The sequence below is a fragment of the Mustelus asterias genome, unplaced genomic scaffold, assembly GCF_964213995.1.
Source record: "Mustelus asterias unplaced genomic scaffold, sMusAst1.hap1.1 HAP1_SCAFFOLD_949, whole genome shotgun sequence".
Taxonomy (NCBI): Eukaryota; Metazoa; Chordata; class Chondrichthyes; order Carcharhiniformes; family Triakidae; genus Mustelus; species Mustelus asterias.
In genome coordinates, this window is record NW_027590895.1 from 60190 (window position 1) to 77280 (window position 17091).

Here is a 17091-nt window from a genome sequence, read left to right on the forward strand (position 1 = left end):
GAACGGAGTGGGAATGGAGGGATACAAAAGAATGGTCTAGTTTGGACCAGGGAGCGGCGCGGGCTTGGAGGACCGAAGGGCCTGTTCCTGTGCTGTATTGTTCTTTGGACTGTGGGAGGAAACCGGAGCACCCGGAGGAAACCCACGCAGACACGAGGCAAACGTGCAAACTCCACACAGACAGTGACCCAAGCCAGGAATCGAACCCAGGTCCCTGGAGCTGTGAAGCAGCGGTGCTAACCACTGTGCTACCGTGCTGCCCTGAAAAATGCCGCCACAGTGAATTTTAGAGAGGGGCTCGGATTTATTTTGTATTTAACCTCTAGGGGTTGCTGAAGAGCAGGTCACACCACTTCTCTCACACTTTTTACAGATTATAAGGCGAGGTACTCCTCTTTGGGCGTTAGTTCTCAGAGAAAGGGAATCAACTTCTGCTTTATAACACTAGTGATAATACCACTAGGCCAATGCATGTTTGTCTTGCGTGCTTTTGGTCCCTCCAATGTGTGAGGAAGTGCTCGCTGAGATCACCCCTGGGTCCATTTTAAGCTGCTTCATTCCCCCATCAAATTCAGTGATTTAATCTTGATTCCCCCCACACACACACACAGTGAATTTAGATTATCACAGTGAATTAATCCTGATTCCCCACACACACTGAATTTAAATTATCAGTTAGATTATCACACTGATTTAATCCAGATTCCCCACACACACTGAATTTAGATTATCAGTGATTTAGATTATCAGTGATTTAGATTATCAGTGATTTAGATTATCAGTGATTTAGATTATCAGTGATTTAATCCTGATTCCCCCACACACACTGAATTTAGATTATCACAGTGAATTTAGATTATCAGTGATTTAGATTATCACAGTGATTTAGATTATCAGTGATTTAATTCTGATTCCCCCACACACACTGAATTTAGATTATCACTGAGATTTCATCCTGATTGTACTCAGTCTCACTGCGCAGATGCCGCGGTGCCGGCCGCCGGCTGTACGCCTGCGTGTCACTCCATCCCGGCTTCAAGTGGCCGGCAGCCGGCTCTGCGCCTGCGCTCCCCGCTTACTGTGTGTTGGCTTGCCACGTCTGCGCCTGCGCACTCCCCTCACCGGAAGCGGCTGTCCGCCGGCCTTCTCTCCCCCCCCCGCTCCCCATTCACTTCCGGCGGCGGCAAGATGGCGGACGTGTTGGATCTCCATGAGGCGGGAGGCGAGGATTTCGCCATGGATGATGAGGGGGACGGTGAGAGAGAGCCTGACACTCAGCACACTCACCCCCTCAGCCTGACCCTTAACCCCCTCACCCTGACACCCCTCAGCCTGACCCTTAACCCCTCACCCTGACACCCCTCAGCTTGACCCTTAACCCCTCACCCTGACACCCCTCAGCCTGACCCTTAACCCCTCAGCCTGACCCTTAACACCACACCCCTCAGCCTGACCCTTAACCCCTCACCTTGACACCCCTCAGCCTGACCCTTAACACCACACCCCTCAGCCTGACCCTTAACCCCTCACCTTGACACCCCTCAGCCTGACCCTTGACCCCTCACCCTTAACCCCCCTCAGCCTGACCTCTAACCCCCTCACCCTGACACACTTCAGCCTGACCCTTAATCCCCCGACCCCTAACCCCCTCAGCCTGACCCCACACCCTTCAGCCTGACCCTTAACCCCCCCTAACCACCTCAGCCTGACTCCTCACCCTGACACCCCTCAGCCTGACCCTTAATCCCCCTGACCCTTAATCCCCCTGACCCTTAATCCCCCTGACCCTTAATCCCCCGACCCTTAATCCCCCTGACCCTTAATCCCCCTGACCCTTAATCCCCCTGACCCTTAATCCCCCTGACCCTTAATCCCCCCGACCCTTAATCCCCCCGACCCTTAATCCCCCCGACCCTTAATCCCCCCGACCCTTAATCCCCCCGACCCTTAATCCCCCCGACCCTTAATCCCCCCGACCCCTAATTCCCCCCGACCCCTAATTCCCCCCGACCCCTAATTCCCCCCGACCCCTAATTCCCCCGACCCCTAATTCCCCCCGACCCCTAATTCCCCCGACCCCTAATTCCCCCCGACCCCTAATTCCCCCCGACCCCTAATTCCCCCCGACCCCTAATTCCCCCCGACCCCTAATTCCCCCCGACCCCTAATTCCCCCCGACCCCTAATTCCCCCCGACCCCTAATTCCCCCCGACCCCTAATTCCCCCCGACCCCTAATTCCCCCCGACCCCTAATTCCCCCCGACCCCTAATTCCCCCCGACCCCTAATTCCCCCCGACCCCTAATTCCCCCCGACCCCTAATTCCCCCGACCCCTAATTCCCCCCGACCCCTAATTCCCCCCGACCCCTAATTCCCCCCGACCCCTAATTCCCCCCGACCCCTAATTCCCCCCGACCCCTAATTCCCCCCGACCCCTAATTCCCCCCGACCCCTAATTCCCCCCGACCCCTAATTCCCCCCGACCCCTAATTCCCCCCGACCCCTAATTCCCCCCGACCCCTAATTCCCCTAACCCCCCTGACCCCTAACCCCCCTGACCCCTAACCCCCCTGACCCCTAACCCCCTCAGCCTGACCCCTAACCTCCTCACCCTGACGCCCTCAGCCTGACCCCTAACTCCCTGACCTCCTCACCCCTCAGCCTGACCCCCTCACCCTGACACCCCTCAGCCCTACCCTGACCCCTAATCCCCTCGCCCTACCTCACCGCTAACCTCACCCTCACCCCCCTCACCAGCCAGTATGATCCCTGTCGCAGTGTGTGCTGTGCCCCTATTCCCCTCACCCCCCCTCACCAGCCAGTGTGATCGCTGTCGCAGTGTGTGCTGTGCCCCTATTCCCCTCCCCTCCCCATCCCTCCTCCTCCTCCTCGCACTGACTCTCATTTTGTCTTTCCTGCAGAAAGCATCCACAAATTAAAGGAGAAAGCCAAGAAACGGAAGGGCCGGGGTTTTGGCTCTGGTGAGTAGCGTTGGATCTTCCTGTGCGAATGCTTGCGGCCCTGATTACAGCGGAGGTTCAGGGTAGGAGGCGGTCCCAGGGTTGGGGGTGGGGGACGGCTTGAGAGGCTTGGCGATCGAAGCCTCTTAGAGATGTGAGGAGCTCAGGTGGCTTCCTCAGAGAGATGGAATTGGATCTCATTTACGTGCAGCAAGCAGCAATGGAATAACGGGCAGAGAATCTGTTTGCAGTCACGTTGTTTGAGGGATGATTATTACCCTCGAGATGGGGAACGGTTCCTCTGTTTTTGTTCCAACAGTGAAACTGACTGGCATCTTTCACTGGAGACAGCTTTGCAATATAACTGTCGCTGGCTAGACCAGCATTCATTCCCCATCCCTAATCGTCCCCTTGAGAAGGTGGTGGATGAGCCGCCATCTTGAACCCGCTGCAGTCCCCGTGTGGGGTAGGTACACGCACGGTGCTGTTAGGGAGGGAGTTCCAGGATTGTTATTGGACATCAGTCAGTCCCCGTGTGTGGGGTAGGTACACGCACGGTGCTGTTAGGGAGGGAGTTCCAGGATTGTTATTGGACATCAGTCAGTCCCCGTGTGTGGGGTAGGTACACGCACGGTGCTGTTAGGGAGGGAGTTCCAGGATTGTTATTGGACATCAGTCAGTCCCCGTGTGTGGGGTAGGTACACGCACGGTGCTGTTAGGGAGGGAGTTCCAGGATTGTTATTGGACATCAGTCAGTCCCCGTGTGGGGTAGGTACACCCACAGTGCTGTTAGGGAGGGGGTTCCAGGATTTTGACCCCAGCGACAGTGAATGAACGGCCGATATATTTCCAAGTCGGGATGGTGAGTGAGATGGCGGCTTTGGAAGGTGCTGCTGAAGGAGCCTTGGTGAGTCGCTGCAGTGCATCGTGTAGGTGGTACACACACACTGTGCGTCAGTGGTGGAGGGAGTGAATGTTTGTGGTTAGCGTGTTGATCGAGTGGGGCTGCTTTGTCCTGGATGGTGTTAAGCTTCTCGAGTGTTGTTGGAACTGCACCCATCCAGGCAAGTGGAGAGTGTTCCATCACATTCCTGACTTGTGCCTTGTCGATGGTGGACAGACTTTGGGGGGAGTCAGGAGGTGAGTTCCTCTCCGCAGGATTCCCAGCCTCTGACCTGCTCTGGTAGCCACAGTATTTATATGGCTGGGTCCAGTTCAGTTTCTGGTCAATGGTAACCCCCAGGATGTTGATAGTGGGGGGATTCAGTGATGGTCAATGCTTTTGAATATCATGTGGTGTTATAGTGAGGAATAAATGCTGCCCTGTTGGGGGTGGTCATTGCCTGGCACTTATTTGATATAACTGTCACTTGCCACTTGTTAACCCCATTAACTTAAATCTTCCCGGGGCTCCTTGATGTCTCACCTCACCTCTGGAATTCAGCTCTTGTGTCCATGTTTGAACCAAGGCTGTGATGAGGTCAGGAGATGAGTGACCCTGGCGGAACCCAAACTGGGCGTCACTGAGCAGGTTATCGCTGAGTAAGTGCCATTTGATAGCGCTGTTGATGACCCCTTCCATCACTTTACTGATGATCGAGAGTAAACTGATGGGGCGGTAATTGGCCGGGTTGGATTTGTCCTGCTTTTTGTGTACAGGACATAACTGGGCAATTTTCCAGATAGATGTCAGTGTTGTAGCTGTACTGGAACAGCTTGGCTTGGGCAAGTTCTGGAGCACGAGTCCTCAGTCCGTGATGATACTGTACCTTTAAGAAATATATCATGTTTCTTGAGAGGGGTATGTTTAAAATTCTGACCTGGTTTACCTGGTGCCGATCTGTCTGTATTTGGCAGCTCCACGCTGAGAATGCCGGGGAATAATTGATCCTAGATAGTGGGGTGCTTGTTTTAATCTGAACTAATGCAATTTTTGTTTGTTTTTGGTTTGTCGCCTGGGGGTTTCAGAGTAGGGTTTAATTCGGTTGATTGACAAGAGGCAGGGTGATGTGAATGGGTGGAGCTAGGCTTACAGAGACACGCTGGCAGATTTTATTTGGGTTTGCAAGAAGTGAGAGATGTTTCTCTGTGTGTCTCTCTCTGCTGTTTGAGTGTCGGAAGACATGTGTCTCTCTGTATCTCTCCCCAGGGTGTTCTAAGGCTCTAGGACTGGGAATAAGTACAAAACCATGTAACCCTGTGTACTTTGCTCACTGATTTTTGAAGAGGAGTTTAAGTCTATAAGAGGAATATTGCTTAAATTGGAACTCATAGGTTAGCAGTTAAGAATTGTATCTTGTGATGTTTAATTATTTCAATTGTTAACAGTTAGCTAATTGTTTTTGTTGTATTTAAACTGTATCGTCAAAATAAAGTTTTGATAAAAGTATGGTGGCAAAGTGGTTCGCACTGCTGCCCCTCAACGCCAGGGACCTGGGTCCAATTCCGGCCTTGGCTCACTGTCTATGTGGAGTTTACACATTCTCCCCATGTCTGCGTGGGTTTCCTCCAGGTTATCCAGTTTCCTCCCACAGTCCAAAGATGTGCAGGTTAGGTGGATTGGCCGCGCTAAATTGCCCCTTAATGTCCAAAGATGTGCGGGTTAGGTGCTAAATTGCCGCTTAGTGTCAGGGGGACTAGCTAGGGTAAATACATGGGGTTATGGGGATAGGACTTGGGAGGGATTGTGGTCGGTGCAAATTCAATGGGCCGAATGGCCTCCTTCTGCACTGTAGGGATTCTATGATCTATGAGCAAGTAAAAACCTCTTAACCCTGTGTAGCTTGCTAACTGACTCTGGAGAGGAGTTTAAGTCTATAAGAGGAATATTGCTTAAATTGGAACTCATAGAGATAGGTTAGCAGTTAAGAATTGTATCTTGTGATGTTTACGTATCTCAATTGTTAAAAGTTAAGCTAATTTTTTTTGTTGTATTTAAACTATCGTTAATATAAAGTTTTGATAAAAGCTTCCCAGGAGGTCAATAGAATCACACCTGGAGTGAAACACCTCGGGGGCGATTCTCCCAGCCTGCTGTGCTCTCCTAGCAGCTCAGCAGGCCAGGGTACTCAAACGGAGGCCATGTTGCGGGCTTCCCACTGGGCGCCACACCCTCCGCGCGTCTCTGGCCTTCTGTTAATGTTCATTTACATTTCATTAGTAGGCCCGGGACTGAAGTCTCCCCGCGCGCTAGTCTCTCCCCACCCCACTGGAACTCTCCACTAGCTGGGGGATGGGGGGGGTCGGATGGGCAGCGAGTGAGGTCACGGGGCAGGCCAGTGATCAGGAGGTCGGCACTGTGGGGCCGCTGCACATGCACTGATCTCGGCACTGACAGATCGGCGCACGCACAGTGGCTCACTCAGCGCTACGAGATAATGATTCATAGAACCCTTACAGTACAGAAGGAGGCCATTCGGCCCATCGAGTCTGTACCGACCACAGTCCCACCCCAGTCCCTATTCCCATAACCCCACGCGTTTGCCCTGCTAATCCCCCTGACATTAGGGTCAATTTTAGCACGGCCAATCAATCTAACCTTTGGACTGTGGGAGGAAACCGGAGCACCCGGAGGAAACCCATGCAGACACGGGGAGAACGTGCAAACTCCACACACACAGTAATCCGAGGCCGGAATCGAACCTGGGACCCTGGTGCTGAGAGGCAGCAGTGCTAACCACTGTGCCACCGTGCCGACCAAATGCTGCCGTCCTCTCCAGTGGGAATAGGCTCCATGCAGTGATTTGTAATGAGATTCACGCTAGGGCACTCTGCCGTGCACCAAGTGTGGGAGATCCTTTTTAAAACTCCCGCTCAGAATACCAGCGGGATTGACTCCAGTTTTTGCGCCAATTCGACACTGGGAATTTGTTTGGGAGAATCTCACCCCTTGTCCTCACACTAATGCCAAAAGAAAAAGAGTTGGGGTCTCGTCTAACCTCTTAATACACCCTGGGGTGTTTGATCTGGTCCCTAATGAGTCTTATTGCTGGAATACTGTCAGGGTATTTGCAGCATCCAGTGCCTTTAGAGCGGAGATGAGGAGGAATTTCCTCAGCCAGAGGGTGATGAATCTGTGGAATCCATTGCCACAGAGGAGGCCGGTTCATTGGGTGTATTAAAGAATGTATTTATAGGTAGATTCTTCATTGGTAAGGGGATCAAAGGTCATAGAATCATTGAATGCTACAGTGCAGAAGGAGGACATTCGGCCCATCGAGTCTGCACCGACCACAATCCCACCCAGTTCCTATCCCCATTACCCCATAACCCCATGTATTTACCCTAGCTGGTCCCTCTGACACTAAGGGACAATTTAGCACGGCCAATCCACCTAACCTACACATCTTTGGACTGTGAGAGGAAACCGGAGCACCCGGAGGAAACCCACGCAGACACGAGGGAAGAGATTGCAGAGCCTTTGGCGATGACCTTTGCGTCGTCGATGGAGACGGGAGAGGTGCCGGAGGATTGGAGGATTGCGGATGTGGTTCCTATTTTCAAGAAGGGGAATAGGGATAGCCCAGGAAATTACCGACCGGTGAGTCAAACCTCAGTGGTTGGTAAATTGATGGAGAAGATCCTGAGGGACAGGATATATGAGCATTTAGAGAGGTTTAGTATGCTCAAGAATACTCAGCATGGCTTTGTCAAGGGCAGATCGTGCCTTACGAGCCTGGTGGAGTTCTTCGAAAATGTGACTAAACACATTGAGGAAGGGAAGGCGGTAGATGTGGTTTATATGGATTTTAGCAATGCGTTCGATAAGGTCCCCCATGCAAGGCTTCTAGAAAAAGTGAGAGGGCATGGGATCCAAGAGGCTGCTGCCCGGTGGATCCAGAACTGGCTTGCCCAAAGGAGGCAGAGAGTGTGTATAGATGGGTATTTTTCTAAATGGAGGTCGGTCACCAGTGGTGTGCCCCAGGGATCTGTTCTGGGACCCTTGCTGTTTCTCATTTTCATAAATGACCTGGATGAGGAAGCGGAGGGATGGGTTGGTAGGTTTGCCGACGACACGAAGGTTGGTGGGGTTGTGGATAGTCTGGAGGGATGTCAGAAGTTACAGAGGGACATAGATAGGATGCAAGACTGGGCGCAGAAGTGGCAGATGGACTTCAACCCAGATAAATGCGTAGTGGTCCATTTTGGCAGGTCAAATGGGATGAAGGAGTACAATATAAAGGGAAAGACTCTTAGTACGGTAGAGGATCAGAAGGACCTCTAAAATCGGCCCCGCAGGTGGAGGAGGTGGTTAAGAAGGCGTATGGTGTGCTGGCCTTTATCAATCGAGGGATTGAGTTTCGGAGTCCGGGGATAATGATGCAGCTTTATAAGACCCTCGTCAGACCCCACTTGGAGTACTGTGCTCAGTTCTGGTCGCCTCATTACAGGAAGGATGTGGAAAAGATTGAAAGGGTGCAGAGGAGATTTACAAGGATGTTGCCTGGATTGAGTGGCATGCCTTATGAGGATAGGCTGAGGGAGCTCGGTCTTTTCTCCTTGGAGAGACGTAGGATGGGAAGAGACCTAATAGAGATATATAAGATGTTGAGAGGCATCGATCGGGTGGATTCTCAGAGGCTTTTTCCCAGGGTGGAAATGGCTGCTACGAGAGGACACAGGTTTAAGGTGTTGGGGGGTAGGTACAGGGGAGATGTTAGGGGTAAGTTTTTCACACAGAGGGTGGTGGACGAGTGGAATCGGCTGCCGTCAGTGGTGGTGGAGGCAAACTCAATCGGGTCTTTTAAGAGACTCCTGGATGAGTACATGGGAATTAAGAGGATGGAGGGTTATAGGTAGGTCTAGAAGGTAGGGATGTGTTCGGCACAACTTGTGGGGCCAAAGGGCCTGTTTGCGCTGTAGTTTTTCTATGTTCTATGACGGGGAGAACGTGCAGACTCCGCACAGACAGTGACCCGAGCCGTGAATGGAACCCGGGTCCCTGGCGCTGTGAGGCAGCAGTGCCAACCACTGTGCCGCCCGGGGGAAAGGCGGGACAATGGGGTTTGAGGAACTTATCAGCCATGGCGGGGCAGACTCGATGGGCCAAATGGCCTAATGCTGCTCCGATGTGGATCGAAATGGCTGGAGATTGGCGTCTGCAATGCTGGGGACCTCCAGCAGAGGCCGACATAGATCATCCACTCAGCACTTCTGGCTGAGGATTGTTGTGAATGTTATCTTTTGCACTGATGTGCTGGGCTCCTCCATCGCTGCGGGTGGGGATATTTGTGGAGCCGCATCCTCCAGTGACTTGTTTAATTGTCCACCACCATTCACGACTGGATGTGGCAGGAATGAGGTGTCTTGTTGTCTTGTTGAAGTTGTACAAGACATTGGTAAGGCCACATTTGGAATACTGTGTATAGTTCTGGTCACCCTATTATAGAAAGAATGTTATTAAACTAGAAAGAGTGCAGAAAAGATTTACTGGGATGCTACCGGGACTTGATGGTTTGAGTTATGAGGAGAGGCTGGATAGACTGGGACTTTTTTCTCTGGAGCGTAGGAGGCTGAGGGGTGATCTTATAGAGATCTATAAAATAATGAGGGGCATAGATCAGCTAGATAGTCTTTTCCCAAAGGTAGGGGTGTCTAAACCGAGAGGGCATAGGTTTAAGGTGAGAGGGGAGAGATACAAAAGTGTCCAGAGGGGCAGTTTTTTCACACAGAGGGTGGTGAGTGTCTGGAACAAGCTGCCAGAGGTAGTAGTGGAGGCGGGTACAATTTTGTCTTTTAAAAAGCATTGAGACAGTTACATGGGTAAGATGGGTATAGAGGGATGTGGGCCAAATGCGGGCAATTGGGACTAGCTTAAGGGTTTAAAACAAAATGGCGTCATGGACAAGTTGGGCCGAAGGGCCTGTTTCCATGCTGTAAACCTCTATGACTGCAGAGCTTCGATCTGATCCGTTGGTTATGGGGTCGCTTAGCTCTGTCTATCACTTGCTGTTTTGTACACAGGTAGTCCAGTGTTGTAGCTTCACTAGGTTGGCATGCCCCCCGTGCGTTCCTCATTTGAAACATAATGCAAATGTCGCACCTCAGCTTGTAACACTGCGGTGCTCCCTCAGCACCAACTATCCCACAGTGCGGTGCTACCCCAGCGCTGACCCTGCCACAGTGCGGCGCTCCCTCAGCACTGACCCTCCTACAGAGCGGCGCTCCCTCAGCACTGACCCTCCCACAGTGCGACCCTCCCTCAGCACCAACCCTCCCACAGTGCGGTGCACCCTCAGCACCGACCCTCCCACAGTGCGGTGCACCCTCAGCACCGACCCTCCCACAGTGCGGCGCTCCCTCAGCACTGACCCTCCCACAGTGCGGCACTCCCTCAGCACCGACCCTCCCTCAGCACTGACCCTCCCACTGTGCGGCGCTTCCTTGGCACCAGCGCTCCCTCGGCAACGACCTCCATCGGCAACGACCCTCCCACAGTGCGGAGCTCCCTCAGCACTGACCCTCCCACAGTGCGGCGCTCCCTCAGCACTGACCCTCCCACAGTGCGGCGCTCCCTCAGCACTGACCCTCCCACAGTGCGGCGCCCCCTCAGCACTGACCCTCCCACAGTGCGGCGCTCCCTCAGCACCGAGTGTAGGATGTTTTATAGTCATTTCGAAAAGCAAAATAACTGAGAGGATGATAAATTGTTTAACATAATGTAGCCGCAGTATCTGGCTGTCCTTGTACAGATGGAACCGAGAGTTAGCACAATGATACAGCCTTGGCGGAGGGGGTGGGCTACTGTAGACTGAGACCAGGAGCAATGTATTCACTCCGGGAGCTATGTATCTTTGGAATTCTCTGCCCCAGGGGCTTGTGGGTGTTCAAGAGCTGGAATTTATTTCTGTAAAGTTTATTAGTGTCACAAGTCGGCTTACATTAACACTGCAATGAAGTTACTGTGAATATCCCCTAGGCGCCACACTCTGGTACCTGTTTGGGTTACACTGAGGGAGAATCTAGGATGGCCAATCCACCCTAACCAGCAGGTCTTTCAGACTGTGGGAGGAAACCGGAGCACCCGGAGGAAACCCACGCAGACACGGGGAGAACGTGCAGATTCCACACAGACAGTGACCCGAGCCGGGAATCGAACCCGGGTCCCTGGCGTTGTGAGGCAGCAGTGCTAACCACTGACGGAGGAAGTGTGGTAATTACTGTGGAAGATCAACCATGATCATATGAAATGGTGGGACAGGCCTGAGGGGCTGAATGGCCTGATCCCCCTGTTTTTCAATTATTTATTCGCAGAATGTGGGCATCACTGGCTGACCAGCATTTATTGCCTCGATCGGGCCATTTCCATTTCGAGGGGGGAGCGGGGGTCAACCACATTGCTGTGGCTGTGGAGACACATGTAGGCCAGACCGGGGTAAGGACAGCAGATTTCCTTCCCTAAAGGGAACCAGATGGGTTTTTCCCACAATGGATCATCAGTAGATTCTTAATTCCAGGTATTTTTTATTGAATTCAAATTCCACCATCTGCCGTGGCGGGATTCGAACCCAGGTCCCTGGAGCATGACTCTGGCTCTCTGGATCACTAGTCCCCCTGTCAGCTGCGCTTCTTGTGCACAAATTGGCGGCCGTGTTTCCTACATTGCAACTATGGCCCCACATCAAGAATACCCCACTGGCTGGAAAGCAGTTTCCTTCCTGCTGGTGTTGACAGGCGCTATAGAAATGTAAATCTTATTGTGACAGTTTGACTCCTACCAGTGTACGCACCTGCGGCTCTCTTCCCTCCCCCCGAGGTCCTGGTTGAGCGCTGCTGCCTCACAGCGCCAGGGACCCGGGTTCGATTCCCGGCTCGGGTCACTGTCTGTGTGGAGTCTGCACGTTCTCCCCGTGTCTGCGTGGGTTTCCTCCGGGTGCTCCGGTTTCCTCCCACAGCCCGAAAGATGTGCAGGTTGGGTGGATTGGCCACCTAACCCGCACATCTTTGGACACTAAGGGGCAATTTAGCATGGCCAATCCACCCAACCTGCACATCTTTCGGACTGTGGGGGGAAACCCACACAGACACTGGGGAGAATGTGGAGACTGCACACAGACAGTGACCCGAGCTGGGATTCGAACCGGGTCCCTGTCGCAGTGAGGCAGCAGTGCTAACCACTGTGCTGCCCTACATACTGCTGCTGCAACACCTCACCCACCCTGAATGTGTTCTAATTAACTGTTTAATTGCATAATATATTTTACTTTGATGATATATTTTATTGACTTGCCACTGGTTGCTAGACTATATTGAACTTTATTCACCTCATCCCAATCCTTCCCCGACTTGCCAAATTGCCCAACTCCCAGCACTTCGTTCTCAGTAGCACTTCTTGTGGGTAAAGTGTGTTTAGCGTCAACTGGAGTCTTCCTGTTCCGCAACCCGCTAACTGACTCTCTGTTGTGCAGAGGAAGGTGCCCGCTCCAGACTGCGCGAGGACTATGACTCTGTGGAACAGGATGGGGATGAGCCAGGACCACAGCGCTGTAAGTACCCCCGCCCTCAAAGGGGCGGTATGTGGCGATTGAGGTGACTGTGAGGTACAGGCTGTCTCTGGACTGGGTTTGGGGTGACTGTGAGGTACAGGCGGTGTCTGGGATGGGTATGGGGTGACTGTGAGGTGCAGGCGGTGTTTCTGGGCAGGAATTGGAGGGGGTTTGGGGTGACTGAGGTACAGGCGGTGTCTCTGGACTGGGGTTGGGGTGACTGTGAGGTGCAGGCGGTATCTCTGGGTTGGGATTGGAGGGGGTTTGGGGTGATTGTGAGGTACAGGCTGTCACTTGGCTGGGATTGGAGGGGGTTTGGGGTGACTGTGAGGTGCAGGCGGTATCTCTGGGCTGGGATTGGAGGGGGTTTGGGGTGACTGTGAGATACAGGCGGTGTCTGAGCTGGGATTGGCTGGGTTTATGGTGACTGTGAGATACAGGCGGTGTCTGGGCTGGTTTCGGCGGTTGTTGGGATAACTGCGAGGTGTACAGGCTGTATTATTTGGTGTTGCCCTTGTGAGAAGCAGGAGTGGCGAATGAGGAGGGGCAGCTGTGTGTGGTGCCAGGGTTGCTGAATTGTGCGTTAGGATGGCGCGATGTGTGTGGCCGGGGTGGGTTTGTAGTTTGAGGTTTGCCCTCTCTGAGTCGCGCTAACGTTCCGGTCTCTGTCCTGGCAGCTGTCGAGGGTTGGATCCTGTTTGTGACGGGTGTCCATGAAGAGGCCACGGAGGAGGATATCCACGACAAGTTTGCAGAGTACGGTGAAATAAAGAATCTGCACCTCAATCTCGACCGGCGCACTGGCTATCTGAAGGTGAGAGGGGAGCGGGGCTGTGTCCCGGCGGGTGGGGCAGTGCGGGCTGGTGGGTGGGGGTGGGAGGAAGGGGTTGCGTGCGGAGCGGGTGGGGGTGGGAGGAAGGGGTTGCGGGTGGGGCAGTGGGGGTGGGAGGAAGGGGTTGCGTGCGGAGCGGGTGGGGCAGTGGGGGTGGGAGGAAGGGGTTGCGGGTGGGGCAGTGGGGGTGGGAGGAAGGGGTTGCGTGCGGAGCGGGCGGGGCAGTGGGGGTGGGAGGAAGGGGTTGCGGGCGGGGGCGGTGGGGCTGGTAGGAAGGGGTTGCGTGCGGAGCGGGTGGGGCAGTGGGGGTGGGAGGAAGGGGTTGCGTGTGGAGCGGGTGGGGGCAGTGGGGGTGGGAGGAAGGGGTTGCGTGCGGAGCGGGTGGGGCAGTGGGGGTGGGAGGAAGGGGTTGCGTGCGGAGCGGGCGGAGCAGTGGGGGTGGGAGGAAGGGGTTGCGTGAGGAGCGGGCGGGGGCGGTGGGGCTGGGAGGAAGGGGTTGCGTGCGGAACGGGCGGGGGCAGTGGGGCTGGGAGGAAGGGGTTGCGGGTGGGGCAGTGGGGCTGGGAGGAAGGGGTTGCGTGCGGAGCGGGTGGGGCAGTGGGGCTGGGAGGAAGGGGTTGCGTGCGGAGCGGGCGGGGCAATGGGGGTGGGAGGAAGGGGTTGCGTGCGGAGCGGGCGGGGCAATGGGGGTGGGAGGAAGGGGTTGCGTGCGGAGCGGGTGGGGCAGTGGGAGTGGGAGGAAGGTGTTGCGGGTGGGGGCAGTGGGGGTGGGAGGAAGGGGTTGCGTGCGGAGCGGGCGGGGCAATGGGGGTGGGAGGAAGGGGTTGCGTGCGGAGCGGGCGGGGCAATGGGGGTGGGAGGAAGGGGTTGCGTGCGGAGCGGGTGGGGCAGTGGGAGTGGGAGGAAGGTGTTGCGGGTGGGGGCAGTGGGGGTGGGAGGAAGGGGTTGCGTGCGGAGCGGGTGGGGCAGTGGGGCTGGGAGGAAGGGGTTGCGTGCGGAGCGGGTGGGGCAGTGGGGGTGGGAGGAAGGGGTTGCGTGCGGAGCGGGCGGATCAGTGGGGGTGGGAGGAAGGGGTTGCGTGAGGAGTGGGCGGGGGCGGTGGGGCTGGGAGGAAGGGGTTGCGTGCGGAGCGGGTGGGGCAGTGGGGGTGGGAGGAAGGGGTTGCGTGTGGAGCGGGTGGGGGCAGTGGGGGTGGGAGGAAGGGGTTGCGTGTGGAGCGGGTGGGGCTGGGAGGAAGGGGTTGCGTGTGGAGCGGGTGGGCAGTGGGGCTGGGAGGAAGGGGTTGCGTGCGGAGCGGGTTGGGCGGTGGGGGTGGGAGGAAGGGGTTGCGTGCGGAGCGGGCGGGGCAGTGAGGCTGGGAGGAAGGGGTTGCGTGCGGAGCGGGTGAGGCGGTGGGGGTGGGAGGAAGGGGTGGCATGCGGATCGGGTGAGGCGGTGGGGGTGGGAGGAAGGGGTTGCATGCGGAGCGGGTGGGGCAGTGGGGCTGGGAGGAAGGGGTTGCGTGCGGAGTGGGCGGGGGCGGTGGGGGTGGGAGGAAGGGGTTGCGTGCGGAGTGGGCGGGGGCAGTGGGGGTGGGAGGAAGGGGTTGCGTGCGGAGTGGGCGGGGGCGGTGGGGGTGGGAGGAAGGGGTTGCGTGCGGAGTGGGCGGGGGCGGTGGGGGTGGGAGGAAGGGGTTGCGTGCGGAGCAGGCGGGGGCAGTGGGGGTGGGAGGAAGGGGTTGCGTGCGGAGCGGGTGGGGCAGTGGGGCTGGGAGGAAGGGGTTGCGTGCGGAGCGGGTGAGGCGGTGGGGGTGGGAGGAAGGGGTTGCGTGCGGAGCGGGTGAGGCGGTGGGGGTGGGAGGAAGGGGTTGCATGCGGAGCGGGTGAGGCGGTGGGGGTGGGAGGAAGGGGTTGCATGCGGAGCGGGTGGGGCGGTGGGGCTGGGAGGAAGGGGTTGCGTGCGGAGCGGGTGGGGCGGTGGGGCTGGGAGGAAGGGGTTGCGTGCGGAGCAGGCGGGGGCAGTGGGGGTGGGAGGAAGGGGTTGTGTGCGGAGTGGGTGGGGCAGTGGGGGTGGGAGGAAGGGGTTGCGTGCGGAGCAGGCGGGGGCAGTGGGGGTGGGAGGAAGGGGTTGTGTGCGGAGCGGGTGAGGCGGTGGGGCTGGGAGGAAGGGGTTGCGTGCGGAGCAGGCGGGGGCAGTGGGGGTGGGAGGAAGGGGTTGCGTGCGGAGCAGGCGGGGGCAGTGGGGGTGGGAGGAAGGGGTTGCGTGCGGAGCAGGCGGGGGCAGTGGGGGTGGGAGGAAGGGGTTGCGTGCGGAGCAGGCGGGGGCAGTGGGGGTGGGAGGAAGGGGTTGTGTGCGGAGCGGGTGCTGAGCAGGGGGAGGCTCGGAGGTCTCCCGCAGTGTGTCTGATGCCCGTGTGCTGTGCTTTGTGCTGCAGGGTTACGCTCTGGTGGAGTACGAGACCTACAAGGAGGCCCAGGCAGCCATGGAGGGGCTGAACGGCTCGGAGCTGGCAGGTCAGCCCATCAGCGTGGACTGGGGCTTTGTCCGAGGGCCCCCCAAGAGCAAGAGGCGGTGAGTTCACCACAGCAACCGCGCGGGGGCTGGTTGTGGTGGTGGGGGAGGGCGGGGCAGTGGGGAGGAGGGAGGGACGGTGGGATTGGCAGCCAGGGGCAGGTTGCTACCTCTTAGGGAAGCGGGTATTGGGAGTGAGGCTTGTTGGGGCCCTGGAGGAGGGAGATGGCGAGGGAGATTGTAGATTGTGTCCCCCCGGATGATTTGAGGGGGTGGGTGGGGGAGTTGCAAATTGGGCCTCCTGAGGGAGAAAGACAGGTTTGGGGAGGGGGCAGATTGGGACCCCCCCAGGGGGAGTAGGGGCGAGGTTGGACCCCACCCCCCTCACCTCCCAGGGAAAGGTGGGATTCGGGGGGCAGATTGGGACCCCCCCCTGGGGTTGGGGGCTGCAGATTGGACCCCATCCCCTCCCGGGGGATGATGGGGGGAGAGAGGTGGGTTTGGGGGAGGATAGATGGGGGTCCCTTGGCGGGTGGTGGGGAGGCAGGATGGTTGGGGGGCAGATTCAGCCCCCCGGTGGGGGAGGGGGGGGGGGGGGGTGAGGTGTGTCACGGTGTTGAATGATCTGTTCACTCGTTCCTTTTCCCCGTTGCAGGAGTGGGCGCAGGAGGAGCCGGAGTCCGGACCGGAAGAGGCATTGATCTGGAACGAGAGCCGCCGGAAAGGAGCTGTTGTTGGGGGCGGGGGGGGCGGTGTGTGTGTGGGGGAGGGGAGGGGTTGTGTGTTTTGTCTCTGGGGTGTGTTGTGTTTACTACCAAGCTGTCCCGTTCATGGAGTTTTTGTCAATAATAAATCTCTTTAAATCGACCCAGTCCTTCTTGGAACCCCAATTCGACCCTTGGTCTCATGTGGGCCGGGGCGAACAGACCCCAGGGAGGGTGCAGCAATAACAATCGCGGGGTGGAGGGGGAGGGGTTCGAGAATAGGAGCCTGTGGAGATTTTGCGGGCTCGAGATTCTATGCTTTGTTGCAAAGCCCTCCCAAGCCACAGTGTAATATCCCCAACACATTTCCCTCTCGTTAGTTCTGAGGAAGAGTTGCACATCGAATCCCTACAGTGCAGAAGGAGGCCATTCGGACCATCGGGTCTGCACCGACCACAATCCCACCCAGGCCCTACCCCCATAACCGCACGTATTTACCCTGCTAATCCCCCTGACACTCGGGTCGATGTGGCACGGCCAATCCACCTAACCTGCACATCTTTGGACTGTGGGAGGAAACCGGAGCACCTGGAGGAAACCCACGCAGACACGGGGAGAAC

General features: G+C 56.5%; 1 protein-coding gene across 1 annotated transcript; it reads left to right on the forward strand.

Annotated features, from left to right (window-relative positions):
* The first annotated feature begins 1128 nt into the window (after positions 1-1128).
* On the forward strand, positions 1129-16638 carry rbm8a (RNA binding motif protein 8A). The gene is made up of 6 exons (XM_078205727.1): positions 1129-1255; positions 2922-2981; positions 12368-12445; positions 13123-13259; positions 15691-15827; positions 16423-16638. The coding sequence occupies exons 1-6, from the start codon at positions 1189-1191 to the stop codon at positions 16466-16468; spliced, it is 525 nt and encodes a 174-aa protein (XP_078061853.1). The 5' UTR covers positions 1129-1188; the 3' UTR covers positions 16469-16638.
* The last annotated feature ends 453 nt before the right edge of the window (positions 16639-17091 follow it).

Excerpts from the sequence above, each read along its gene's own strand:
- rbm8a (XM_078205727.1), top strand. The coding sequence starts at position 1,189 with ATGGCGGACGTGTTGGATCTCCATGAGGCGGGAGGCGAGGATTTCGCC. Across the intron at positions 1,256-2,921 it reads CATGGATGATGAGGGGGACG|AAAGCATCCACAAATTAAAG; the intron begins GTGAGAGAGAGC and ends TCTTTCCTGCAG. Across the intron at positions 12,446-13,122 it reads TGAGCCAGGACCACAGCGCT|CTGTCGAGGGTTGGATCCTG; the intron begins GTAAGTACCCCC and ends CTGTCCTGGCAG.